The following is a 27,748-nucleotide window of genomic DNA, read 5'->3' as shown; positions in this document are numbered from 1 at the left end:
CAATGACAACGTTTCGAGAGACCGTATTTGTACAAACCAAGGAGACACTCAATAACTGTTTGGTAGCAACACGTCCTCGATAACGTCCATCTGCTCTCCCCTCCCGTTCTTGTCAAGTGAAAATAAAAACAGAACTAAGACGGCGGTAACAATAAAGCCCACGCGACCCCCGTCTCCCTTGAATAAAACTAGTAATTTTTAGCATACAGGAGTGGCAAAGTCACAGACAAAAAACAAACCAAAGTCAGCACAGCAAAGAATTAGAAATAAGCGTCCTAGAAGTTATTTTATGTTTAATGCTTAAAAGTCTGAATGCACAAACAATCTACCGTTATAGAAGTACTGGTGGTCAATACGATGCATTAGAACTATGTACAATGCACAGTTTAGTATCAAAATCTTTCTACACTGTAGAGTTTTACGAAACTGTTAATGACATCAAACACTAAGCACTTAAGACACCATTTTTTTTTTCTGCTACCACATTAGGAACGTCAATGGACAGTCCATTTCAACTTGCAGCATCCATCCATTTCTAGTATGAAATTAAGTAATTTTCTACTTGTACAATAAAGTTTATCTACACAGTTCTCTTGATTTTGATCCATAGCAGCAAAGGCACTGTACATCAGCAGATCCACAGACTTAAAAGATTTTTAAAGCATTCAAACAAAAAATAATAATAATAAAAAAAAAAAGGAGTCACATATCATAGTTGAACAGCAACAACAACAACATAAAAGATAACACAATGTTTCTGGCACAATGGCACAGCCCGCGTCCATTTCGGGGACATCCAACTAAGACAGGGAAAGAACCGGAGGTAAAGAAAGCAAGTCCTCCTCCCAGGTGAGAGTCCATTCTTTCTGGTTTTCAGAGGGAGGTCCTTGCAAATCTCCTCTGCTGTCCTCGTTTTGTAAAAGACTTGCCTTGCACAGCAGGAGGAATCCTCCCCTGAGTCTGTGCAGTTCCCGAAGAACATGCCAAAAAATAGCCCATAATTTCTCGTTAATGACAAAATTGCCCAAAGGTATACATCTCCCTTTGCAAAGAAACGTGGCAAAAATATCCGGAAGGGATTAAGTTCTCTCTTTAGGCCAGATTTAATTTGTTCATCTGTCTATAATACAATAAAAAAAGGAATTAAAAACTTATTACAAAGACACTTGTCAACGAGTCAAAAAAGAAAAAGGAGAAGTCCAATTACTTTTATCAAATAGAATCTAAAGCTATAGATATATTTGTTAAAGTTGTCCAAATAGACTCAAATGAATACGACGTGGCCTGTCAGGTTCTAATCGTTCAAATTTCCAAACATTTAAAGTAGAAAACAAAAACAAAAACAAAAACCTAACAACACAGCAACATATTGCTTCCATATGTAATTATACATTTCACGTCTCTATACAGTCCTTAGTCTACATTTAGTGACATTTTTAATCAATTATTTTAAACCTTCCTTTCCCCTCCTTTGCCAAAAAAAGGAGGGGAGGGGTATCAAATACAACGCATCTTCATTATCAATGCAGGAGCAGACAGCTTTATTCAGTCAAAGTTAGAAAGCCTTCTTTAAACAAAATAAATATATTACAGATATAATACATAATTCAAGATTCCGTCACGGTTAAGTATGGTTCTTCCATGTTCTTCCGAGTAGAGAGCTGAAGATTTGGTATCACAGGTTCTTAATGGGTATTCACAATTCAACAGCGAGGAGGAAGTGGGGGTAAGAGGCGGGATCAAACCCCACAGCTGTAGCCAGCGTGTGGAATCCTTGGTTTTAGATGCAGGGGAAGAGGAGGACAGAACAAAGTGCTACAGGGAGAAGGGGTCCAGTTCGCATGAAGATTTGTCCTTAATAAATAACTTCATAAACCGTGGCCTTCTTGTCCCCAGAGCCAGTGACAATGTATTTGTCATCCACAGAGATGTCACAGCTAAGCACCGATGAGGATTCTTTGGACTAGGAAGGAAACAGACACAAAGGTTAGGTACTCAAGGACAAACCCACGAGGCAGGACTAGAAAACACACGGGGGAAGAGTGTGACACGTCCCGCTATCCCAACGGGAGCACCAAGGCAGGAAAGACGGGCCGGGCACCTCCTTAAATGGCGGGGCCAGGGGCACTCCTCCGGACGCCGCCCCGAGCTAGGCTACGGGCTCCTGCACTGGGGCCGTGGGGCAGCAGGCAGGCGGGGCCGAAGAAGCCACGCCCGGTTCCCGATCCTGTGCTCCACAAGGTCAAGGGCGGGAAACCCTCAACCTCAGTCAGTCGGCTTGGACTCAGGTCGAGCTGTGGAACACCGGACAAGTCACTCGACCCGTCTGAGCCTCCTTCCCTGACAAGCAGGTAAAGACATCTTGCCTGCCCGCCACCTCAGAGGGTTGCCTCAGAGTTCAAGTGGAAAATGGCATCAAAAACACCACACCTTTTGACATCGGGAATGTAAAAATATTTGTAATAGAAAGTCTCATTTTGTCCTGTGTGAAAAAAGAATGCCAGCTGTACACACTTAAGAGTTCTGGATACCGTCTTCAACTACACTACCTTCAAGGAGTTCAATGTCAACTTTGAACTGAACTGTGCTAAACAAAACCCCACAAGATTTTATTTTATTTTTTAAGTTTATTTGAGAGAGAGAGAGAGAGAGAGAGAGCGCGAGCGAGCATGTGGGGGAGGTGAGAAGGAAGGGGCAGAGAAAGAAGGGATGGAGAGGGAGAATCCCAAGCAGGCTCTGTGCTGTCAGCGTGGAGCCCAACAAGGGGCTCAATCTCACGAACTGTGAGATCATGACCTGAGCTGAAATCAAGAGTCAGATGCCGAACCGACTGAGCCACCCAGGCGCCTCTAAACTTCACAGGATTTTAACCGGAACTCTGAAAACACACACACACACATACACACACACAAAATCTGACATGCAGATGCTAACCCATTATCAGTGTTTCTCAAACTTTTTGGACTATAATCTGTAATAAATCCGTTTTACTTCACAACCCATTATACACATAAGATATTCACACACTTGTAAAACATCCAGGCGCCTGGGCGGCTCAGTCGGTTAAGCATCCGACTCCGGCTCAGGTCATGATCTCGTGGTTCGTGAGTTCAAGCCCCGCGTCGGGTCTGTGCTGACAGCTCAGAGCCTGGAGCCTGTTTCAGATTCTGTGTCTCCCTCTCTCTCTCTGACCCTCCCCCGTTCATGCTCTGTCGCTCTCTGTCTCAAAAATAAATAAACGTTAAAAAAAAAAAAAAAAGATCCACTCTAAGATTTTATAGATACACACACACATATATACACACACATACATATACACATACATGTACATATATTTAAGTCCTGGTTGGGACCACCAGAAAGGGTTTAACCCATAATACAAAAAAAATACTGTATTAAATTATAAACTTCATGGCAGCAAGAACTAGCTGTTTTTGTCCTGTTGATTATCTTGCACAGTATTTTCACTCAATATATATATTTTTGGATTCAACTGCATTGATCTACTCTATGATGACTTAGTACTACTCATTCGAGAAAACTGCAAATCTGTTTCTATTCCTAAAAAAAAAAAAAAAATTCGAAGTACAGGTTAAAAAAAGGTGGTCTTCTTTAACTTGTCTATGAGATTCACACGTGACAGCCAGAGAGCAGCGAGACTGTGCGTGAGCACACGGGGTACCATGCCTACCGTCTGGTCCTCCTAGAAATAATTTCACACTCTACACCAAGGACCACTGATTCAGTAAGAATACACATTTATGAAATTAATCAAGATTTACTAAACTTTTCCGGAACACTCTTCTTTGGGGAAAAAAGCCCAAAGAAATAACAATCCTAATACAAGTATTCAAGCAATACGCTCAAACTTTTTAAATGTAAGCATTTTAAAGATGTAACCCCCACACGAAAATCACAGAAGACGTAAAACCTCTACTCTCGTGTATAAACGGGACTGAGGTGTGAAGAGCTAGCGTATCAGGCTCGGTGTCTCGGCTCTGGGCTCACAGAGAACTGGAGACCATCCCCGCCCTCCACGGCTTGTGGCTAGGACACGAGCCTCCCTCACGCAGGGTATTCTGGTCTGTACGACAGGTGAATCACAGCACCTGCCCCTTAGAACACTGGGGGCCTTATTAACCTGACAGAACGCACAGAGCGAGCTTGGGTGAACCACTGCCATGCAGCGAGCACACAGAAGTGGTAGCGAAACAAGTTAATGTTACCTGGAATATACTGGCTCCGTAAGGTGTTCTCCAGGCATTCAGAAGGTTGTCCTTTCCAGTGCTTACAAACCATTTGCCTACAGAAAGAGGGGTTTTGTTCGTGTGACGTCATCAGATACCGGAGATGTGCTTTATATAGAGCACCCAACCATGCACAGAAAACCCATCTCATTTGCAACAAAAGTTTCTCTTCACGGGAAAAATAAAGCTCACTCTCCTAGATTTAGTGAGTTATTTATACTTACAAGAAGGGTAAAGTGGATTAGTACACAGCGTTACAGACATAGCAAGTATGTGTAAGAAAGTAATGTAATTTTGAAGAGGGACACGGTAATAAACTAAAGGGGTGGAGTAAAACGCATCAGCAGGAGGGCAGAAGGAGGGATTCTGGCGGCGGACGGGAGGGGACTACTCACCACAATGGGCAAACTTGAGCGACAGCACACAGCTCTCATGGAGATGCAGCTGGTATTTGTCTGGCTTGGTGACATGTAGCACTTCCACGTTACTGTTCTCCATCCCCACTGCGAGCCACTCTCCAGTTGGGCAGTAGCCGAGAGAAAAGATCTGGAATTAAAACAGGCGATAGTGACGGTGACTAGGGAAGAGCACCTCCTTTAACCGGGAGGTACTGTTTCTTCTGGGGATAGATACTACTCCAATTATGAAAGACGTCAAGATAATTTGAATTGTATGGGAAGAAATCGCAGCCAAATCCTAAGGTAATGCGATACATCTCCACAACAGAATTTATTAGCCATTTATGTAAAATCCAATATATTAATCCTTTAATAAAATAAACACTATGCTATTTTGACAGAAAACAATGAAATTTTCAGTTATCTAACCTAGAGTCAAAAGTGACTTCATCACCTGGTAAACGACTTAAACCTTAAGCACGTCCTGTATTTCACAAGACCATGGCGTCTAAAAGGTCATGGGCACAAGACCAGACCTGTGAGGTGAAGTCATGCTGCTGTAGCTGCCGCCCTTCGCGCAGGTCCCAGGACCTGACCGTGTTGTCCAGGCCGCCCGTCCAGAGCTTGGTGCCGTCATTAGAAATGTCAATACAGCTGGCCCCATCTGTGTGGCCCTGGAATTGCCTGAAAATGTCAAAATGGAGTGAAAACCCCTGAAAAGTTAGTTTTTAGGTGAACTCAACTCAGAGTTTGAAAAGTTAGTTTTTAGGTGAACTCAACTCAGGAGTTCGTCAGTGCAGCCACCGTGGAAAACAGTACGGAGCTTCCTCAAAAAATTAGAAGTAGAAACAGCATATGATTCAGGACTTCTACTACTACTGGTATTTACCCAAGGAAACACCAATTCAAAAAGATGTATGCACCCCTATGTTGACTGCAGCATTATTTATAATAGCCAAGATACGGAAGCAGCCCAAGTGTCCACTGATAAATGGACACGACGTGGTATAGATACACAGTGGAGTATTACTCAGCCATAAAAAAGTCCTTACCATTTGCCACAGCATGGATAGAGCTAGAGTATTATGCTAAGTGAAATAAGTCAAAGAAAGATAAACACCATATGATTTCACTCATATGTAGAATTTAAGAAACAAATGAATGAACAAAGAAAAAAAAAGGATGAACAAAAAACCAGACTCCTAGAAAACAAACTGGTGGTTGCCAGAAGGGAGGTGGGAGAGGGGACAGATAAGCAAAGATGTTTAAGGGTACACCCACATGATAAGCACTTAGTAATTGGTGAATCATTATTTTGCATATTGAAACTAATATAACACTGAATGTTAATTATACTTCAATAAAAAAATTTAGAATTCCTCAGGGAGCAATATCATTGCCAGTCTTATAGATTTCATTTGGAATTACTGTATTTTCTAATTATTCAAAGTAATAATAAAGCATATACATAGATTGAAGTTTAGTTAAGATGTTGTATTTCCTGCACTTTTTATTTCTGAATACTTAGGAAGTACTCTTCATACCAAAAAACGATTAATATAACCAATGGGAAAAAAAAAATCTCCAACACAAGTAAACAAAAGAGAACACACAGCTACATGTATATGCACTAACCAAAAATACTTTAAGACCTATTATATCATTGTGATATGAAGGAAAGAATTAAAAAAATTTTTTTTAACATTTATTTATTTTTGAGAGAGAAAGAGAGCATGAGCAGGGGTAGGGGCAGAGAAATAGATAGGGAGACACAGAACCCAAAGCAGGCTCCAGGCTCTGAGCTGTCAGCACGGAGCCCAACGCGGGGGGGCTCGAACTCACAAACCATGAGATCGTGACCTGAGCTGAAAGCGAACGCTTAACTGACTGAGCCACCCAGGCGCCCCCGAAGGAAAGAATTTAAGAAGTCAGGAACATCTTCCCTTCTACAAAAGCTATGAGGAGGGCAAGGGAGCGGCAGAGCGAATTTTGCCAGGGCACAACAATGCAACTGTACGAGGCCACGTAAGACAAAACGGCCATGCTCTCAGGTAAGGCACATGGAAAGAAACGCAGTGTGGTTCAGCTGCCCCAGGAGCTGGTGGAATGTACAAAAGACACTGGGGGAAGGAGAGATCAGAAGCAATTTCTTGTAAGAGCCTTACCCAAGATGAAACAAATGACAACTACTTTGTTTTTGGAATCATACTTAGAGCTCAGTCCTGCAAAATATCTGACGGATGGACAGTGGAGGCCTCTTCTCCTGACACACTCCCTCGAACTCACAGCTAGGCTTGATTACAATCCTCTCACACCCTTCGGCGGATCACACCTCTTGCTTTCTGCTCTTGTGGGTGCTGACATCTGGAGACTCATTTCGGGGCTTTACCTATCAACGCCAACCCTATACAATTTCACTTCTTAAAACAGAAACAGACATCTCAGTGCATCTATCCATCCTCCAACGTGGGACTACAGATAATCTAGACCATTTCAGAGCAAGTAGCACAAAGCCTGGGCCCATGGTAGGTGTTCGATGGTTATCTGCTGAACGAATGAATGTGTGGGCTACACGTGGCACAAAGGACAGTGCCATGCGCTGTGAATCTTCTCAGTGAGTGTCTATCCACAATAATGGCTGGTTAGCAAGCACAGATGGCAAATTACAGATGTCTAACGAGCTCATGAGGTCATGGGAACATTATGTACATTAATTATGTAAAAATGACCTCATTTTTTAAAAACCCAAGTTGGTGATGCTCAGGATAACATCCAAAAAAAGCAAAGAAAGAAAACAAGCCCTCATTTTTTAAGATCAGAAGTGTAGAAAATAAGATTCTACATTACTAATTTGTTTCCAGCATCTTAAAAGAGGCCTGTTCCTAACACTTTTTAGTACGGTAATTGTTATTTCATCTTTTTAAACGCACACAGCTCTTTGGCCCAGAGTGGTAAAATCGGCTCCCCTCGTGCCCTGGTAAGGGATCTTGCCGACTCACCTCACCAGCGTCTGGTTGTGCAGGTCCCAGACCGCGATGTTGCCGTCACTGCAGCACGAGAAGCAGACCTTGGAGTCGGGGCTGATGGCCAGGGCGTAGCACGCAGGGGCCGAGGACGTCAGCTCCGCCTTGATGCGCGGGGTCGGAGCCGCCAGGTCCCAGATGGACAGAGTGCTGGCTTCCCCTCCCACGATGAGGGTGCGACCGTCAGGGAGCAATCGGCAGGAACGGATGTAGTTATCCCTGTTCTGTAGAGACAAAAACCATCAAGAGATCACTCATGAGGAAAGGAAAACAGCATTAACATGAGAGCAGAAATCCATAAAAGTATTGTGTTCCCTCCTGGTTTTAATGAGCCATTTTTACTTATGACAATGATAAAGTGGATTAATGCTAGAAAATTACATGAAATTAGGGAAGTACTTAAACTTGATCTACAAATTTAGTGCTGAGATATTTAATCTTAATTAGCATGAAAATGCAAAGATCTAGACCCAACTCCCACCACCACCAAATCACCCAGCTGCCTCCGTCATTTGCACACAAAGACACATACACACAACGCGGGCGCCCTCACAATCCCGGAGCAGCCACATCTGGGGACCTGGGTCCCCTGGCACACTCGACCTGGCCAGTGAAAGGTCCTCCTGCCACCGCCAGAGGGTCAGGGGTCAGAGACGTGGAGTCTCCTCCCTTCCGGCCTGCGTTAGCTGGCTGACGGGCGGCCGGGGCTGATCAAGCATCATCAACCGGGGGCAAGACCCCATCGAGGACTGTTAAGGGACAGGAAAAAAAAGGCCCCTTCCAGCTCGTTAGGCTCTGGGAATGCTGTGTGCGTCAGGCATGTGACGCGGACCTAACACTGCGCTGCGGCGAGAGCGCTACCGCCGGTCTAAGGAAGAACGTCCAAGTGAGGTTTCAAACACAACACAGGGGCAGGTGCCCAGGAGACAGCTAAGGGGGTACTCTAGTCTCGTCTCACAATGTGACAGACTGAGAGAGCCAGGAGCATGCTCACAGAAACCCTCCCGGGCTTCGACTTTTCCTCACCTCCCTTACCAGACAGGAAAGCAGGTGGCGGGTCGGTGCCCGTGCCCTGGGCCGGGTGAATGGAAGATGCCCTGGGGCACGTGCCACCAAGACCTGCTGACTGAACTGAAAGATGCCTCCCGGGGAACTGAAAGATGCCTCCTCAGCAGCACTCTGAACCTCCACGCGAAAGGCCACCAAGCGGTGAGGACAATTACCCACTCGAGATCAACTCCGTGTGCTGCTTGTACACCCAAGTCTCTCACTGTCCCATCCTATTTCTGCATCAAGTTCGCTCACCAGACAGTCGAGCTGAGACACGGGGCTCTTGTTGCCGGGGTGGCTGATGTCCCAGACCTTGACGCAGCCCTTCCCGCCCGTGTACACGTGTCTCGTGGGGTTGCTGATGGTCACCGCGCACACCACCTCCCCGTGGTTCAGGGTGTTGATCTGGCGCGCGTGGCGGGGGATGCCGGGTCCGATGAGGGCGTCGGGGGGGAAAGGGACGGGCTGCATCTGACCGTCCGCGGTGACGTGGAAGGAGTATGCTCTATGGTAGTGGGGAGGAGAAAAAAATAGGAAGAGGGGAATGCAAAAAATGTTACTTAACTGATCGTCGTAACGAGATGAAAAATAAAACATTTGTGGTGCTACTTGTGATTTGCAAAGAAATCAAATTTACCTACTATAGTAGAAAGAACATCATTTTCAGAGTCACAGAGCTAGCTCTATGCCGACCCTTCACTAGCTGCTGTGTGACCTAAGTAGTTACTTAGCCTTTCTGAACCTCAGTTTTAAACTTCAAAAGGGGGAGCATGCTACCCACACTTCCTGGAGAATTAAACAGGACAGCCAACGTCTAGCATAACACCTACTCCTTCAGGGTGCTCAGCAAACCTGCACCGCTTTCTGCTATGGGTCATTCAGAAGCCTGTGAGAAGATTCTGCCTGTCTCTCAATTCGATCAAGTGGTTTACTAATGGGGATCAATAAGCCCAAGTTATCAAGCTTTAAGGAGTTAAGAGCATCTAGGCCTACGTTGTGAAATGACTGACGTGCCCTACACACAAACCACAGACTTGACCATCACTAATTCAAGTAATTCCCAAGGGAGCTGGAACCTGAAAAGGCACCCTGTGTGACCACCACAGAGGCCGACCTTGTGAGCACCTATCGGCAGCTCCTTTTCTAGTTCATTTCCAGGAAAAGCTCTATATGGGAAAGCATTTGGTTCCAAAATGCAACTTAAGTTAGAACATCTCCCTCAACACACCCCTGTTTTTAGGGTGCAGAGGTTAGGAAGGGCGCCTCAGTGAGGCTACTGTGAAGCAGGGGCTGGGGGGAGAGGGCTGGACCCATCCTCTACCACAGGCGATAGCTCATTTTGGAAATTATGTCATTCTACTTTGGCGTGAAGCTTTGGAATGCGCTCTGTTTATAGAAAGAAGTTAACAAAAGACGTACCCGGGGAAAGCGTCTGTGGGTACACAAAGGATTGGAGCTTGGACCGATCAGGGAAGTTTTAGAATCAAGCCAGTTTATGGTTCCTCAATGCAAAAATCTACAGGCTAGTCACCTAAATTCATCAAAATGCAGCCCATTACTGAGGGGCCCTGAGTGTCCTCAGAAAGGATGATGCGAACATGTGGCCGTGGAAGATGTGGTGCCAGGTAGTGGAGGGCTTTTTCTTTCTCTGTAAACAACAGAGAAAGGCACAGGACTGGGTTGTAGAAGAAAAGTAGTAGGTCAGATTGCTGAGGGGGAAGGAAGCAAGAAACTAGGAAGACAAGAGACAGAAGACATTGCCTTGTCAAATCAAAAGGACTTGGGAGATACATAGGAGGTGCAACCCGAGAGAGAAGCACTGAGGAGGGCTCTAAAGCTTGGAAGCCAGATGACTTAGGTAGCCCACGATACATCAGTCAAGTGTCAGGGAATCATGACTGAAAGGTATGCACGCAGGGAGGAAAATGGTTTGGTTTTCTCTAACGTGAGGGCAGTCAGGAACCCTAACAACTCAGAAGGAAGTCAAGTAATGTGATTCAGGAGAGAGGTTAGGTTAGAAGGACAATGTGTTAAGTTTTTTTTTTTAGTGTTTATTTTTGAGAGAGAGAGAGAGAGAGACAGAGCGCAAGCAGGGCAGGAGCAGAGACAGAGGGAGACACAATCTGAAGCAGGCTCCAGGCTCTGAACTGTCAGCCCAGAGCCCTAAGTGGGGCTTGAACCCACGAACTGTGAGACCATGACCTGAGATGAAGTCAGACGCTTAACCAACTGAGCCACCAGAGCGCCCCTGTGCGTGCTTATCGACTAAAAGTGACAGTTGAAACTAAGGGAACAGAAACAATAATCTTGCGGCAGATTACGCAGTCAACAGACTACATGCAGGATCTAAGGGAATGCTTCCGTCTACAGAACCTTGACCAGCAAGAGCAGTCAGAGACGTGGATAACTGAGAGAGATGATCAAGGTCGGGGAGGAGAGGATGGTCAATCAAAGAGATTCAACCATTCAACACGGACTTTGTAAGTTTCTTTATTTTGAGAGAGACAAAATTCCAAGCAGGCTCTGTACCGTCAGCACGGAGCCTGACATGGGGCTCAAACTCAGGAACCACGACATCATGACCTAAGCTGAGACCAAGAGTTGGATGCTTAACCAACCGAGACGCCCAGGGGCCCCTCAACTCGTACTTCTTGCGTACCCCAGCACACCAAGCACCATGCTGGCCGGACTGGGGTTACAACAGAAAGAAAAAAGCCATATGCCCGGTTCTCCTGAGGTTACAGCCTGCGGAGAGTGGGCGGCAGGTAGGCAGAGGGGCAGGTTCATTAATGAGATATTCACATAGAGAAGTATTAAAATGTTAGATGGTCAAGGCTATGAACAGTGGAAGTGCATGGTACCGTGACAATCTGACAGAGTGAGGAAATGGTGTAAAGAAGACGGTGTGAGGAGGTGTGTGACAAACATGAAGGCCAGAGTGAGACCGAATGCTTATTATCTACTCGGAAACTATTAATTAAGTGCCTAGTATGAACCAGGTGCTATCAGGTGCTGGGGAATCAGAGGTGAATAAAGTAGACCAAGCCCTATCCTCCAGGCCCACATCTAGAATGGAAAGCAGACATCATATATAAGGAGATAAATCAGTAACCTCAGACTCCATCAGATGCCGACACACACACACACACACACACACACACACACACACGAGCTGCACAGGTCTGGGGCAGTGTACGAGCACAGACATGAAGGAAGGACACAGGCCCTGCACACATCGAGGGGGGAACGTGCCAGGAAGAGGAACAAGACACAGTGCCTGAAGCAGAACCAAGTGGGAATGCTCGCGTGTACTCAGTGGAGAGGGGCAGGCTGGAGACGGGAAGGCAGCGTTAAAAAGGGCCTGGCAGGCTGTGAAGAGGAGTGTGGGTGTTATTCTGGGCAGAAGGGGAAGTCACAGGAGACTCAGGGGCAGGAGTGGCAGGATTCAGTTAATGTTTTCAAGTGCCGTTCTGGCTGCTGGGTGAGGAGCGGATTGTAGGGGGCACAACAGAAAAAGGGAAACCAGACAGGAGTTCTGTGCAGTGATCTAAGGCACAAGCCAGTGGCTAGGGTTTGGGAGACAGTGAGACAGCTGGGAACAGATTTGCAATGCAAAAGATCACTCTGGCCAGGTGGAGGTAGAGAAGGGTGTGCTGGATGGGACACTGGGACTCTGGAGATGACACAGGGAGGGGCAGGGACGACATCTTCCTTGTGACCCTGTAAGTAGGTAACTGAACTCAAAGGGAGAAGCTAGAGGGGACATGGTCCAAGCCACGACACGAGATTACTGGGGGTTGACCTTGTGAACACCAGAGTCACCTGGGATGATGGCAGGTTCCGAGTGGAGGAAGACCCTAAGCCAAGGGTCCAGTCTTTAATAAACTGGGAAAATCCCCCAACAAGGTGGAAGGGGGGGAGGGTACAATCCAATGGCACAAGCCTGAAAGGGTTAGAGTTTTCCCAAAAAGGTAAAGGAGTTCGGTTCTAGAACACACTGCAAGGGGTGCAGGGTGATGACAGCCTTTATTACCCCACCACTGGCCCTGAGGATTTTGGGATATGAAACAAATGAAGGGGCATCCCCTCAGAGAGGCTCCCCTTGGGAGAGAGCTGGGTGTCAATCAGGCAAGGAGGGAAAGGCAGCAATACTTGGAGAGAAAGGCTGAGATTCTGAGGGATGACGAAGGAGGAAAAGGCTAATTGATTTAGCAATTAAAGAGGTCATGAAGACTAAATCTTAAAAGAAGGCAGGGGAAGGTTATTCCAAGTTTAGATGGTGTTATACATTCTTAATGATAATTTACTTGAAAAGCCATCCCTTCTCTCCTCTCTAGTATCACTAAATGGTTTTTAAAGAGCTTTGAGAATTAAAATAGTTAAGAAACTAGGCACACAACTTCTTTTGAGGTTTTTGATAGGACATTCTTCAACTCAACCGCGACCACTCTGTGAACACCTACTATGTTCCTGGAGATCCTTTAAGAAGAATTTCAAGAACCTACTTGTGTTAAGGATATAATGTGGTCCTCTGTTTGCTGTTAGCACACGTTAAGATACTCAAGACTGGAAACGATAAAACTCTAGTACACACTTATCAGATTTCAGCAAACTCTTTGATGTGTAGCTAGCAAGGTGTACTGAAATGTGTACTGAAAGCCAATCTTTCTAAAACTCAGAGAAACCCAGGCTTGAAGCACTATTCTTTCTCTGTCTCATTAATTTCATCAGTAAGGACCTTTTAGCCACATGCTTGGATACAGACATCATGCTAAGAATACAAAATCAGGGAAGGCACTGGTCTTGCCCACTAGGGGCTTCTAACCTAGGAAGTATGATGAGAAAAGCATAGAAGTGAGCACAATACCAGGCGGAAGATAAGAAATATAGGTTCTGTGGTGGTTCAAAAAGAAAAGACAAAGCTGACATTTCAATAGTGACACGGTAGTAGAGATGGGTTTTGTGGAATGGAAGGATCTCACCAAAGAGGGAGGAAGACAGAAAAACAATTCCAGGGGTGGAAACGGCAGAGAGCAAGGGCTCTAAAAGGAGAAGGTACAATGATGGAAATTGCTGGACTGGTTTTAATCCAAGGATTCATTTATTTAATAATGATTACACAGAGGAGTGGTTGAGGGAGCTGGCCCGAGTACAGTCTGATCAAATGTGTACATACATGTATATATATTGATATGTATCTATATGTATAGAAACTCAATGTATCGACACCTAACGCTATAAAGGGGAGGGCCTAGAATGCCAGCCTGACAACTCGACAAACAGAATTCACTAAATTCTTTTATTTATTTTTTTTTGAAGTTCATTTTTTATTTTGAGAGAGAGGGAAAGAGAAAATCCCAAGCAGGTTCCATGCTCTGCACTGGGCCCAACACAGGGCTTGCTCTCAACCACCGTGAGATCATGACCTGAGCCAAAATCAAGAGTTGGACACTTACCCGATGGGAGTCACCCAGGCGCCCCTCACCACAGGGTTTTTGGAGCGAGAACAGGTAGGACATCACTGGGGCAACTGACAGAATAAATTTGACAGCAAGGAACACATGGGTAGGAGAAGTAAGAGACAATTATTCCAATAATCTAGATGCAAGGCAGTGGGGGACCTGAACTAGGCTAGGCTAAGGAAGCCACACTAACAGTAACAGCGGATATAAAATTCTGTAGGACATAATGAATGAGATGTGAGGAGGGAGCCAATAACTGAGTTTCTGAGCTTAGGAAACAAGAACCAGAATGCCAGTAGTCCTGATGGGCAATTCGGGAGGAAGACCCAGTGTGGGGAAGCATCGTGATACGATGAACCTGACGTGCGAATAACACACTCAAGATGTCCGAGATGTCCGGCCATTTAGTAGCAACGTAGGGCCGGAGGGAGAGGGTACAGGGTACCAGAGAATACGGTGACCCGCACTCTTCCAAAACACACACACACGCATACGCACATGTGTGCGCAGCAGGCAAAAGCACTAAGAACTAAGAATGGCTAAGGAAGACTGTAAGGAGAACAGAAGCAGCTTGGACTTTCTGACAGAACTATATACCTCGAACAGTCAAGGCATCTGCAAGTGGCTCTTTTTAAAACTTGTGCGCTGAAGATGCTATTTAATCCGAATCACTACCTTTCTAGGAAAAAGCAGCATATTTAAAGAAGGTCCCTGGCCTTCCCACCCCCACCTCCCTGACCCTCTCTAAAAGGCCCAGTTTTGTAACGGCGCACTTATCTTTCTCATACTTTGCAACACTTCAAGTTTCCAAGGTCTCACAAGACAGGACTAGGCCTTGAATTCACAACAAAAGGTCTGGCCACTGAACTTTATGAAGTATGACAGAAAATCAGGTTCTAAGTAGCATATGAACCCACTAGTAGGTTAGCCGACCAACAAATACTTGTTGGTGGCTTACTGTGTGTCAAGCATTGTTCCTATCTTGAAAAAGCCCGCTTTTATAAAAACAAACAAATACAACAACAGGGAAAGATTTCTGAATTGTGAGCAGCCTAAAACCCATAAACCTGAGGTCTTCTGTCACAGCTACATTCACATGCCATAAACTCATGATATAATTAGTACTAGGGTTTTGACTGAATAGTTGTATATATTTACAGATGCCTCCTTCAAGTAGCAGGTGAGGGAAAAAGTCCGTTTTGGGCTTATGTTGAAATTAAACTATGTTGTCGTTCTAATTACATATTGAGTGGAACTCCTGCGAATTCACCAGAACAGACAAGACGACCCAATGTGAATTATTCGAGAAAAGCTACTTTATTCATTAGTTTGGAACATGCATTTAATTATAACTTTTGATAACATCTAGCAACTCATTCTGTAAAAATAATTAGGATAGAGATACACGACTGTTTTAAGTCTGTCTGGAGAAAGGCCATTTACTTTGTGTGTGTGGTAGGGGAAAAGCCTTTAGGTGATTTATTATGTTTTGTGCTCTAGCACAAAAATATGAGTTGCTTCTGTTGAAAAATAAGCACAAAACAAAGTTTCACAATTCTGTACCTTAAGATCTGAAGAGCCACCTAATTGTTACAATCATTTCTTCGGTAAAAAATCTGTAATAAAAATATATTATCTCTATATGCATACATGAACGTGAATTTACACGTCTTGACGCCCTCTTGTATAAAGAGGCACCAATTGACAGGGATGTGGAGTCTAATTTACTCAATCTAATCATCTTGGGCCACTTCTGCCCGCTACTACATGTTCTATTGCAGAAGCCGCTGAAAAACTGATAATACCTTGGGGCAAAGCTAACCAGGAAATGATGCCGCAACTGACTGAACTGCGGCCCTATACCAAACACGGTGCTAAACGTACAACATCTTATCTTATTCCATCCTGACGCCCTGCCTGTCAGGGAGGTGCCACCCCTGGTTTACAGATGAGCTCACAAAGTTAACCAACTATCCCAAGGTTGCCCACTGGCAGAGTAAGAATTCAAATTTTCATCTGTCACACTCCACAACTCGCTCTGCTGACCACACCTTGCTCTCTCTGGGACTCCTAATGTCATTTGCCAATTGCATTGGATGTGGCTCTATCACCCCCAGGAACAAAACTTCACAACCATCCTCAAAGCCATCAATCTGCCCCAAAGGATCCCAACAATTGTACAATGCTAAGAATCAAAATGAGGGGAAGGAAAGGAGCCCAGCTTAAGGCTCCGAAGTGCCTCCTCAATCAGATTAGCTCTAACTCGACAGTGGTTGCAACGGCCCAAACCTAAACCAAGACGGGCATCTTCTTTCTATACTCCTGACACACCTCTGTCTCCCCGCCATGGCCCCTGGGCAGCAGCTGAGCCAAGAAGAACCAGCTCTTCTGTTCCCACGGTGATACGCCAGCTCCGGTGCAACAGCTAGTTAACCAAGTGGTGACTGTGCGGTACTTGAACCTGGGATCACACCTTTTCCCTACAAAAACCTCTCCCATCTCCATGGGTTCATATGGAACTCACAGGTACTGGAGTTATTTGATTAATCCTATGACCTTGTTATTTAGTCACTGCTTGAAATACACCAAATTTTCACCTTCAAATACATCAGAGTTCTTAGTCAACAAGACTTGTAAGTCAATCAACAACTATTTGCAGAACACAGGCAGGCACACAGAATTTTATGGTAATGGGTATTTATACCTTCGATTCTCAGGGAACTCAAAGTCTAATTTGCTTTGCCTCCCTTATTAATCAGTCAAATATTTACGGAGCAACTTGGCTATGGAGCCAGCATTGTGTCTGATGCAACGGGGAAGTTTAGCACAGATCTGGACAGAAGTAAATTACGCATGGGAAACAACAAGGTGAAAACTAAGTGCCTGAGTGTACAGGAGTGAATAAAGAAGCAATGGGAGATCAGAGAAGAAAGAGACCGGCTGGCCCACTTGTGCTCTCTCTCTCCCCCGCACCCCCATTCATTCACTCATTTAAAAACTATATACTGTGAGCACCAACTAGGAACCAGGTACCATTTCAGGCACTGGAGCTACTTCCGTAACTGAAGAGTAAAGCGTTCTGCTCTGCTCTCACGGAACTTCCATTCAAGCAGGGAGAGGCAGATGATGCCTACAGACAAGCATAAAAAAGGCGAGCAGTTGAAAAGAACAGTGATGGGGAGAGTAAGGGAGCGATGGATGCTATTTTAGATAGGGCTGTCAGGGCAGAACGCTCTAATAAGTGACATTTCAGCAGACACTTGAAGTTGAGACCATAAGCCACAGAAAAAGCACTGCAGGCCTTCCAGTAAGAGCAAATGCCCCGAGGCAGGCAAGCCACCGGGAAAGCCTCTGGGAGAAGGGACTTAGCTGCAACGGAGGGTCACGTGTGGACAGGAGAGGGCTGTGAGAAAGCAGCAGCCCGGGGAAGCAGCGTGTGCACGGCGTGGAGCGTGAGAGAGGCGGCCAGCACAAAGAGCTGTGAGAGTAAATACACACATGTGACTAATAAGGCGGGGAGGGTCCGCGGGGATGCTTCCCCAAGAGAGGACGGAGGAAGCAGGCTGCGATTTTAAGGAAGGAGCCAGTGTTATTTCACAGTAAAGTCTTTGTACCCGGAAGACGAAGCCAGAGAGCAGAGAGAACCGTGCACAGGTAGTAAGAAAAAGGTAAGCTGGACTGAAATGAAGGACGTGGAATGAGATAAGGCGAGAGAGTGGCACATACAAGAGGCCAGAAAAACCGATGTGTGCGTTTTGCCTTCGTAACCCAAGGGGCCTGTGAATACGGATGCTACAAATACCTCGCTCACGGGACAAGAAGCCAAATGAGCAAGCCACCTTTTCCACAAACACAACTGAGCATAAGACCACACTTCTTTCTTTTCACAGCCTTTGAAGTTTGGCACATCTTTTCCCAACACGCTCAAATTGTGAGCATCCAGGTTTGCACATAAGACGCTTTTTTTCAAGGCAACAAAAGAATTCAGTAACAGACGTGGAGAAGACCTGACTGCTGGAGATGCTTCGGTAATTTGCATTTCCATATTAGAAGCTCCAGATTTTAAATTGAAAATACAAAACCCCACCTCATTACTGCTTTCCTTGGGTGAAGAGAAAATGGAAAATTCTTCGCAAGGCAAAAGCGTGAGCCTCAAGAACTCCCCCACACTGCCTAGCAGTGCTCAATCTGAAGGGCGGGCAGGGGCCCGGGGCCCAGTGGGCACGAGGCACAGGGGTACTCACGGTTTTCCTCCCGGAATGCCGGTCAGGTTTGGAGGTATTGCTGGCACGCGCATGTGATGATGTGGGTCAAACCCAACCTGCAATTTTCCCAGGCAAGACAACAAAAACAAGCACGGTTACATGAACTCATCTCAGCCTACCCGCTATCTCCCTAAATCCTGGGAGAACACAGCCTTTAAAATAGGATTTTAAAAATATATATGCAGCAACATCTACTGGGGAAAAGAGAGGACGTTTATGATTTTAGTGGTAATCTATTGGGGGGGCGGGGGGGGGGGTGAACCATACATGAAAAAAAATTATTTGTGTAAGTTTTGAAGCTTATGATGGAAACAAAGGGTTCACTGCATTCATTATTATTTGCTCTGCTCTTGGGGGTTTAAAATTAAAAGAAAACATAAAATAACAAAGACAGTTCCTCACCTTAGGAAAGAAAATGGATCTCACGACAGAACTGCATGCAGTTTAATTTACAAGTATGACAGGTCCCCTTACAAATACCTCCACTTATATAGACCACATTCACAAATCTGTCTGGCAATCCCACGGGCTGAGGAAGAGCCTGATTCTGTAAGGGCCACACGCGTACCACTGGGGATCTCCCGTAGGCGGCGGCGGCGGCGGCAGCAGCGGCCGCCGCGCTCATCTGCGGAGAAATGTTGTGCAGCCCAGCGTAGGCAGCGCCTGGGCTGGTCAGCTCCCCATTCATCCCAGCGTGGGGCACGATCCCAAACGGGGTTGGGTATGGACAAGGGACTGCCATCGGGGTCCTTAGGCTTGAGGCTACAGACCGAAACGGAAGGAGGGAAGAGAAAAACCAAGAACACAGATAATAGTAAGTTAGTAAAATGTTAATACACACGTTAAAGGAGCCAGGATTCAAATGAACTTATTGTAATATTCTCAAAAGCCAAAAGGCATCAAGGTTCAGATTAAATAATTCTAACAACCTTACAATGCTGGTCATTACTGCTCTGAAGGTACTGCACTCTTTAAATTGCTTTAACTTCTTTAAAAACAAGAAGCATAAATATACAGAAAACCTTTCTTCTTACTAACCCAGGGGGTCGACTCCTGGTGGTTTTCCAGGCACAGGCCTCAATCCGGGAGTGGAGTTACTGCCTGGTGTGGGTGCATCGGTTCGTGGAGTAGGGGTATTGGATTTTGAAACAGGAGTGGTAGATTTTTCATTCTAACAAGAGATGGAATAGAATATAGTGGCAATTAGAGCACAGTTTTAACAATGACGTTAAACATTTAAAAAGGCAAATCAGAAGGAAGAAAAAAATGGAAAAGGTTCTTCAGCTTGGGCCTTCACTTTCATAATTAAAAGGAGCAAACCAACAAACAAAACAAGTTCACCGAGTTCATAAAACCAATGTTCAGGAGGACATAAACTGAAGCCGAATTTAGGGCAGAGTAGATGATTTCTAGGAAACTGGTCTGAGCCAGACAGACGCTGACAAATTGTGATGTCCTGACTGTGACCGACTGCTTGCTGGTTGCTCTGATTTAAAGCTGGTTGAGCTGGGTTCCTGGTGGACTGCTCACGTCACAAGGTTTCCTGGCTAACGGGTCCCGTTAAAACAGACCCAAGCCTGAACTGTCACAGAGATCAGCACAGAGGAGTTGCCAATACAAGAAGGCCAGAAGGCCAGGAGGAAACAACAGAAAAAAAGAACTTAACATAGCCCTGTGCCAGACACATCCCCTAGGTTGCGGACACACTGAGGAATTTTCTTTCCTTTAGCTGTAAACTCAGAGGTTAGATGAAAACCGAATTGTCTTTTTTTTTTTTTTTTTAATGTTATGTTACAAGGAAAAAACTGGTGAGGAAAAAGGAAGACATACTACACAAAAAATGCAATTAACTACACAGCCACAGAAGAAGGGGGTATGGAGAGATTATCCTGACTTGCAAGCAGTTTCATTTTTGCATCCATGATTTGTGGTGTGAGTCAAGGTAGACTTTTGTAAATGACAGATTACTTCTTAGATAGGAAGGGAAAATTATTGCAGTCGTATATAGCTTGGTAATTCAAACAAAGCTAGCAACAAAATCACATCTAAGCCAAAAACGAAATTTACCGTAAACCATAGGTGACAAAACCATCCCTGTAACCCCAGAGTGTATTTCTTCATCTTCCCTAAGACACGTTTCACTCAATTTCCCCATATCCCTCCCCTATCCTTGCAAAAAGAGTCATAAAACACACATCTATCACTGGTAAGTCAGTAAACCCATTCTGCTCCAAAAGTACTTTTGTCGATTAAACTTGAATACCCGGTAGAAAAAAAAAAAACAAAAAAACAAAACTATGTATGTTTACACACACACACACATATATATATATATATTTAGAAATAAGAGTCCTATAGAAAAATATGAAAAATAGAAAATTTTCAATAATCAAAGCCAACCATCTCGAAAGAGGCAACGCCGAGAAAGATGACGAAGACCAGCTTACAAGGCTAAGCTCTTTGGATTTGGAGGAAGGGGTGCTGCTGGAGGATGCGATAGACGCTGGACTGATGGGGGCATCTTTCTTGAGCAGGCGCGTCTTGTCCAGACCATTCTCCCTCGGGGAATGTGCTGGGCTCCCTCGAGGGGAAGATGGATCCTACAAAGGAACGAAGGGCATTAATGCAGGACGGCACATTTACAAGGTTGGAGTACTTGGGTGTGGACGTCTCTAGCGGAGAGCGTGGGGAAGTGCACAATGTTCTGTAATAGATAATAAAAGACTCACCAAGTTGCTCAAGAAAATACCTGGAACTGAGCTCAAAGAAAATACAAGATTTATGGTACAGTCACCCCTTGAACAACATGGGGGCAGATCTGTGCAGGTCCACTTATATGCAGATTTTTTTTTTGATAAATTAACAGTACAGTACTATAAACACATTTTCTCTTCCTTACGATTTTCTTAACATTTTTTTCCTCTGGCTTCTTTATGGTAGGAATACAGTATGTAACACATATAACACACAAAATATGTGTCAATCGACTGTTTATGTTATCAGTAAGGCTGCAGGTCAAAAGCAGGCTAAGTTTTGGAGGAACCAAAGTTCTACACGGCAGCATGATGTGTAGACTAGCTGAATCACTACGTGGTACACCTGAAACTAATAGAACACTGTGGGCTAACTATATACTTAAATTAAAAAAAAAAAAAAAAAAAAAAAGGCAAGTTACATGTGGACTTTTAATATGCGGGAGGCTGGCGCCCCTAAACACCCCCTCCACCACCTGCATTGTCCCTGGGTCAGCTGTACTTATTTGAAAACAAGAATCAGTACCCTACACATCTGCAAGCTGCCTGTCCGCGAGACCTGCAGGCTGACCACAGAGGTCTGGTGTGCATTCATGGTGATAGCAAAAGGCACTGATACTTCATGGAAAAGAATATCAATACAAAAAGGATTAAGACAGAAAACTAGTAATGCATAAATTCTTCACGTAAACAAAAAGCGGGTCCCTTTAGAAACTAGGCACACACTCTGCACACTAACTGCTTGGGCACGAGTCACTGGGACAGCGGGTGAGAGCAGGAGGTTGAACGTACCTCATTGGAAACGTCAACCACCAAGTTGTCGTCGCTCTTCTCAGCGTCGCTGTCCTGCATTGACAATGGACAAGCATTACCTCCTTCCCCAGTGCACAGGCACAAAGGACAGATTTACCCTAGATGAGTCCAGACTAATTCCTCACATCTTACAGAAATGAACTGCGCCAAACGGGGCTAAACACTTAACGATGTACTATGTTCTTTAATCCTCATGGTGATGATAATTATAAGGGAGGTAATATGATAATTCCGCTTCACAGGTAAAAAAACAAACAAAACAAAACAACACACAACAAACTGAAGCTTATGGCTTGCTTGTTACTCCAGAGCAGAAGTTAGCACGGCCGGCTAAATCCAGCCTATAGTTGTGTGTGATTTGTTCTCTCAGTGTTTTTGTGGGTAAGTAGCTACTCTTTTAAAATTGGGATTTCATTCTTACTCATTGCCAAATAGTATTCCATCGTGTATATATACACATCTTCTTTATCCATTCATCAGCTGATGGACATTTGGGCTCTTTCCATAATTTGGCTATTGTTGAAAGCGCTGCTATAAACATTGGGGTACATATGCCCCTATGAATCAGCACTCCTGTATCCTCTGGATAAACTCCTAGTAGTGCTATTGCTGGGTCACAGGGTAGTTTTACTTTTAAGTTTTTGAGGAACCTCCACACTGTGGATGGAACTGGAGTATTATGCTGAGTGAAATAAGTCCGTCAGAAAAAGATATCAAATGTTTTCACTCATGTGGAACTTGAGAAACTTATCAGAAGACCATGGGGGAAGGGAAGGGGAAAAAATAGTTACAAACAGAGAGGAAGGCAAACAATAGGAGACTCTTAAATACAGAGAACAAACTGAGGGTTGATTGCGGGAGAGGGGGAAAATGGGTGATGGGAATGGAGGAGGGCACTTGTTGGGATGAGCACTGGGGGTTGTACCTAAGCGATGAATCACGGGAATCTACCCCCAAAATCAAGAGCACACTGTATACGCTGTATGTTAGCCAACTTGACAATAAATTATATTTAAATAAATAAATAAATAAATAAATAAATAAATAAATAAAATTGGGAGATGTCACATGGGAATTCAAGCTTGCAGCCTTGTTTTGAGGCCTACAGTCTTGCAGGGCAGCTCCACAGTGGGCAGAGAGGGGACTGCCTGCATCCTCCCCAGTGCCATCCAGCTTGTTCCCTTCACTATGTGCCCTGGAGGGCCAGTCACCGAAGAAAAATGAGCTTCACCCATGCTGGACACACATTTGGGTGCCTCTGCAAGTTATAGTCAACAAAACCTGCTTTATTCCTTAGCACAAATTCATTTTAGGCATTTTACCAGGTTTTCTATGATTTTATATTTTTCCTTAACATTTCTAGTTGACCAGAGAAAATCCAGCCACCTTGAAATACACAGAGGGAAGTAAATACATCTATAGAAATGATATTATGGAACACCTAAGATGTCTTCTATTAGCTTCCAGATAAAGCACTGTGTTCACTCACGACACGTGTGCACGGACCTGCACGCACAGAGGACTTCAGCTAGCCCACTGAGATCCAGCTATAAATGCAATCACTAGCTTCTTCTCCTAGTAGATGTTTTTTTTCTCTTGTGTTCTAATTGTGGTTGATAACAGTCAAAGGGTAAAATAGCTGCTGATAAAAAGCAGAATAAACTGGCCTCCCCCAAAGCAAAGGTGAATGAACCTACATAACGAGCTGCGATTTCCTTTTCTTCAGTTTTCTGCTTTTTGCTATCAGAGGAGTAGTCAGTGGAGTTTCTGTGCTTCTCGGCACCTCGGAAACTGGCTGATGGGGATACTGAAGAACTCTGGAGTTAGAAAAGAAAGCAGCATTGAGAAATGACCATCCCTTTAACAGTGAGTTCTTCAGTCACTTAAGACTTAATGTTCCTCTTCTTCATTAGTATACACTTGCAAAACTGTTTAGGAGGAGACAGGAGAGAAGGCAGGAGGTGAAAGGAAGAAGGCAACAGAGGTGTAGAGAGAAAACCAAGGAGAAATGGAAAAGGGAATGAGGGATAAAAGGAACGAACCGTGTAGAGACGTGGCAGAGGGAGCCAAGGAATAAAAAAGGAGGCAGGGACAGCAAATCCAGAAGACAGAAGGGGTCTGATCCAAAGGAGATGTTGATTACACTGGCAAAGCATCTTTAGAAAAGTGAGAAAGGAAGCGGATAGGGAAAAAAAAAAAAAAAAAAAAAAAAAAAAAAAAAGGAATGGGGTGCCTGGGTGGCTCAGTTGGTTAAGCATCTGACTCTTGATTTCAGCTCAGGTCATGATCTCACAGTTCCTGACTTTGAGCCCCACATCGGGCTCTGTGCTGACAGTTAGGAGCTTGCTTGAGATTCTCTGTCTGCCTCTCTGCCCCTCCCCTACTTGCACTCTCTTTCTCAAAATAAATAAACAAACACTAAAAAAAGAAGAAGAAGAAAAGGAAAGAAGAAAAAGGCAAGCCACCCCCCCACCCCCACCAAGTTTGCTGGCTGATGGGAAGCCAGTATCTTAAGCCATTATAGAAACACTAAATACATTAGAGTTCAACCTGGAGAAAAATTAGTAAATCTTCAAAGAAAAGGGAAGAGAGGTACTCTTTGGGAATTTGAGCACCCAAAAATGGCGATCATGTGACACTAAGGTCCTATTTACAGAATTTTGCTTCGTCCCTTGTCTTGTGGGCATGGAAGATTCAGAGTGGCAAGTAATAAGAACAGAAACAAAACATCCGCAAAAATTCACTTTGTTCCTTTCTGACTCCTACAGTTTTCATAAGCTTGCTTTTTTTTTTTTTTTTTTTTATCTCTGGAAACCCTGGAACCCCCATTAGGACCAGGTAACAGAAAAAAACAGTCCCTCCCTCTTGGGAACACGGTCGGGAGCGACCCGTATGGGTTCAGGTGATGTCCGTCATTTCTGCCCTTCCAAAGAGGTCCCAGGTGGAGGAGGCCCACACGTCAAAAATAAGCACTGAAAGCACAGAGAATGGATGTGTCTGCCATTGAGGCCAGGTGGCTACTGGTAGGCATATTTAGATAGTATGACTAGTAGGCATATTTAGATAGTACCTAAAACCAGATATGAAGAAATGAATAAAGTGTCAATGGAACCGGGAAGCAACCTTACAAACTGGCTAGTGACTCAGCTCCAGACAGACCAAACAGGAGCTAGCTAGACATGAAGGTGAGGTGTGAGAGAGGGAGCAGGGCTGACCTGTGGAGGGTAGGTCGTAAAGGCCAGAGAAGCCAAGTCCTTCATCAGGGCACCAGCACAGGGCTCTGTGGTCTGATGGTATTATAAAGATACACAACACTGGAGCGCCTGTCAGCATGGAGCCTGCTTGGGATTCTCTCTCTCTCCCTCTCTCTTTGCCCGTCCCCCAGCTCATGCACTCTCTCAAAATACATAAACTTAAAAAGAAAAAAAGATACACATTTATAAGGGCTTTTAAATTAACTATGGGGGAGGGAGTGTGATATCCAGAACTTGTGGCCCTGTATTCCATTTCACTTCTTCCGAACCTTAACGCCACATTCTCTTCTGTGGCTAAACTTCCAAAGTGTGTTGTTAGAGGAAAACCAATTAACTTCCTTCCCTCCCCCCGCTCCCCACCCCCAGCCCCGCCAGTATCTCTACCAAGACACCACCCCCTAGTGGTCAGCTGTGCTGATGGCAACTCCACCAACAGCTTCAAAGGCAGGAAGGAGAGGGGGTAGGGGTTTGGTGGCAAAGGAAGACGAGAAGGACAGTGAGTGGGTTCCCAACGACAGGGCTGGGTATCTCTAAACCCTTCCTTTGGCATTCTCTCTCAGCGCTTTCAATGAATGCAATAAATTGTAGGCATCAAACCCTGTAACTATCCCTATTCATTCACCCTTAAGCTTAATGGCAGAAAAGATGGCACGCGTTACTCAGTAAGGCGGAAGGCTGAAACAAAACATTAGAAGCCAGATAATTTTTAAAACTGGACTGCTTCATTTTCACGTATTTCCACGCAGTTCCAATCCTTGTTCCTAAGCTGTAAAGACTCGGTTCAATGCTTCTGCTTTATTTTCACACCATGACTAGGTTTTTATGACCATTACTCCACTAAAATCATGCCTGCAAACATCATCTGTGAGCCACTACCTACCATATTTAATGTCAGAACCCCATATCTAGTTCCCCTGTCTCCAGTCTATCCTCCACATTTCTGGGGTTCGTATTTCCCCAAAGAGAGATTCAACCACTTCTCAGTCTTCCTTAAAAACAACAAATGGTTTCCCACTATCCTTAGGGGAAAACAAGAATCCCATATCTGAGCGTGGCTGTTTCCAAAGCCCTTCAGTCCATGCCCTAAACCAGAGCCCTGGCCTTAGAGCTCAGCGCCACGAGCTTGGTGTTGCCCAGTGCTCTGTGCATTTTCATTGTATCTGTAGCCTTTTTTCCTGGTTTATGAGAATGCCCATTTTCCCTCGGTATCTTTCTGTTGAAATCCTCATTCTTAAGAACCAGCTCTAATGTCACCTTTTAAAGCTCGCTCACACTGGCAGGCAGAATTAATCACTCCATTCCTCTTTGTTCCCTTAACACTTTGTTCACCCAGTGAGTAGAGCCCTAGCAATCAATATGTGGCTATTTGTTTACAAGGTTACTTCCCACCACGGTCTGTGGCTTACTTGGGGGTGGGGGCCCCCGGCACAGTGAGCAGCAGAGAACTGCCCAGAAATGTTTTTGAACATCAATGAGCAAATATCACTTTTGTGCTCCTCAATCTTAACCTAAAATTCAAGTGACACATGCCCTTTCAGAAGACCACTAGGCTGGACGGTTCCACAAGAAACCATGCATTGCAGTGAGAGCTGAGCAGTGACGCCCCTTGGAATTAGCAGCAGGGAAGTTCTGTGTCTCCTTCATCTCTATTCCTCTACCTACTCCCACATGCCTTCATCCGACTCATGTGATATCCTACAAAAAAAAAGAAAGAAAAAAAACTCTACGTGTGCATGATTATCAACAATCTGAGTCTTTTGATTCTGACACCCTCTACTGATAAAGTCATTTCCACTTTGTCCGAAAGGAAAAATTGATTTTTAAACAATTATGAAATGCTTTCTTAAAGATCAATACTTAAATGGTAATGTTTATTTATCTTTATGCTTTATACTTACTTATTGACATACATGTACAGACAGCTTTACTTAACTGGCTGGTTTCTGGCTCTGTGGGCAGTATTTTATTTGTGAATTTTACTGCAGAACAGAGTTATATGTTGGAGTCTCCTGGTAGAAGGATAAAGTAGTTAATTATCACTAGCATTTAAAGGTTAAGCTACACAATGGGCACCGGAGCAATCCGCGATGTTCCAATAACATAATTGCTCTGGAATCAAATTGGACTTGGCACAGACTGCCATCACGAATCTTACACCACCGTTCTGCCACTGGAAGGCCTCTTGGATCTTTGCTGAGCATGTGAACAGGAGGAGTTAAATAAATACTTGTAAAGACAAAGTCATGCTTTCACTACGAAGTACTTCTATTTCTCTATCACTACTTTACAAGCTTACCTACATTAGATTTCCCCTAGCTTGCTACACAGGAAACTTACTGGAGCTGCATCATGACTCTGTATAAATCTACAAACTCAGAAACATTTTCTCATTACCGTTTGATCATGTGAACGTATCAACAAATTCATTAAGAAAGGAGGGTCATAACAATCAGAAAAAGTGGCCTTTTTGCCTCAAAGGCAAA

General features: G+C 44.5%; 1 protein-coding gene across 14 annotated transcripts in view; it reads right to left on the bottom strand.

Annotated features, from left to right (window-relative positions):
• Positions 1–273: 273 nt before the first annotated feature.
• Positions 274–27,748, bottom strand: part of TLE4 (TLE family member 4, transcriptional corepressor) — a 140,993-nt gene continuing 113,518 nt past the window's right edge. For 13 of the 14 annotated variants that reach the window (XM_019463537.2, XM_019463534.2, XM_019463540.2 and 10 more), the window contains 12 exons: positions 23,709–23,828; positions 21,991–22,044; positions 20,893–21,045; positions 19,484–19,616; positions 19,014–19,207; positions 18,425–18,501; positions 8,974–9,223; positions 7,645–7,892; positions 5,182–5,329; positions 4,643–4,793; positions 4,227–4,303; positions 274–1,963 (listed from right to left, as the gene is read on the bottom strand). In XM_019463537.2, coding sequence (XP_019319082.1) covers positions 1,856–1,963; positions 4,227–4,303; positions 4,643–4,793; positions 5,182–5,329; positions 7,645–7,892; positions 8,974–9,223; positions 18,425–18,501; positions 19,014–19,207; positions 19,484–19,616; positions 20,893–21,045; positions 21,991–22,044; positions 23,709–23,828 — 1,713 coding nt within the window. In that variant the 3' untranslated portion in view covers positions 274–1,855. The remainder of the gene's footprint in view (positions 1,964–4,226; positions 4,304–4,642; positions 4,794–5,181; positions 5,330–7,644; positions 7,893–8,973; positions 9,224–18,424; positions 18,502–19,013; positions 19,208–19,483; positions 19,617–20,892; positions 21,046–21,990; positions 22,045–23,708; positions 23,829–27,748) is intronic. The other variant, XR_002084081.2, reaches the window with a different exon arrangement.

Source organism: Panthera pardus, unplaced genomic scaffold, assembly GCF_024362965.1.
Source record: "Panthera pardus isolate Hobbes unplaced genomic scaffold, ASM2436296v1 HiC_scaffold_20, whole genome shotgun sequence".
Taxonomy (NCBI): domain Eukaryota; kingdom Metazoa; phylum Chordata; class Mammalia; order Carnivora; family Felidae; genus Panthera; species Panthera pardus.
Note: the sequence above shows the minus strand (reverse complement) of the source record. Positions and strands in the feature narration are given on the sequence as shown.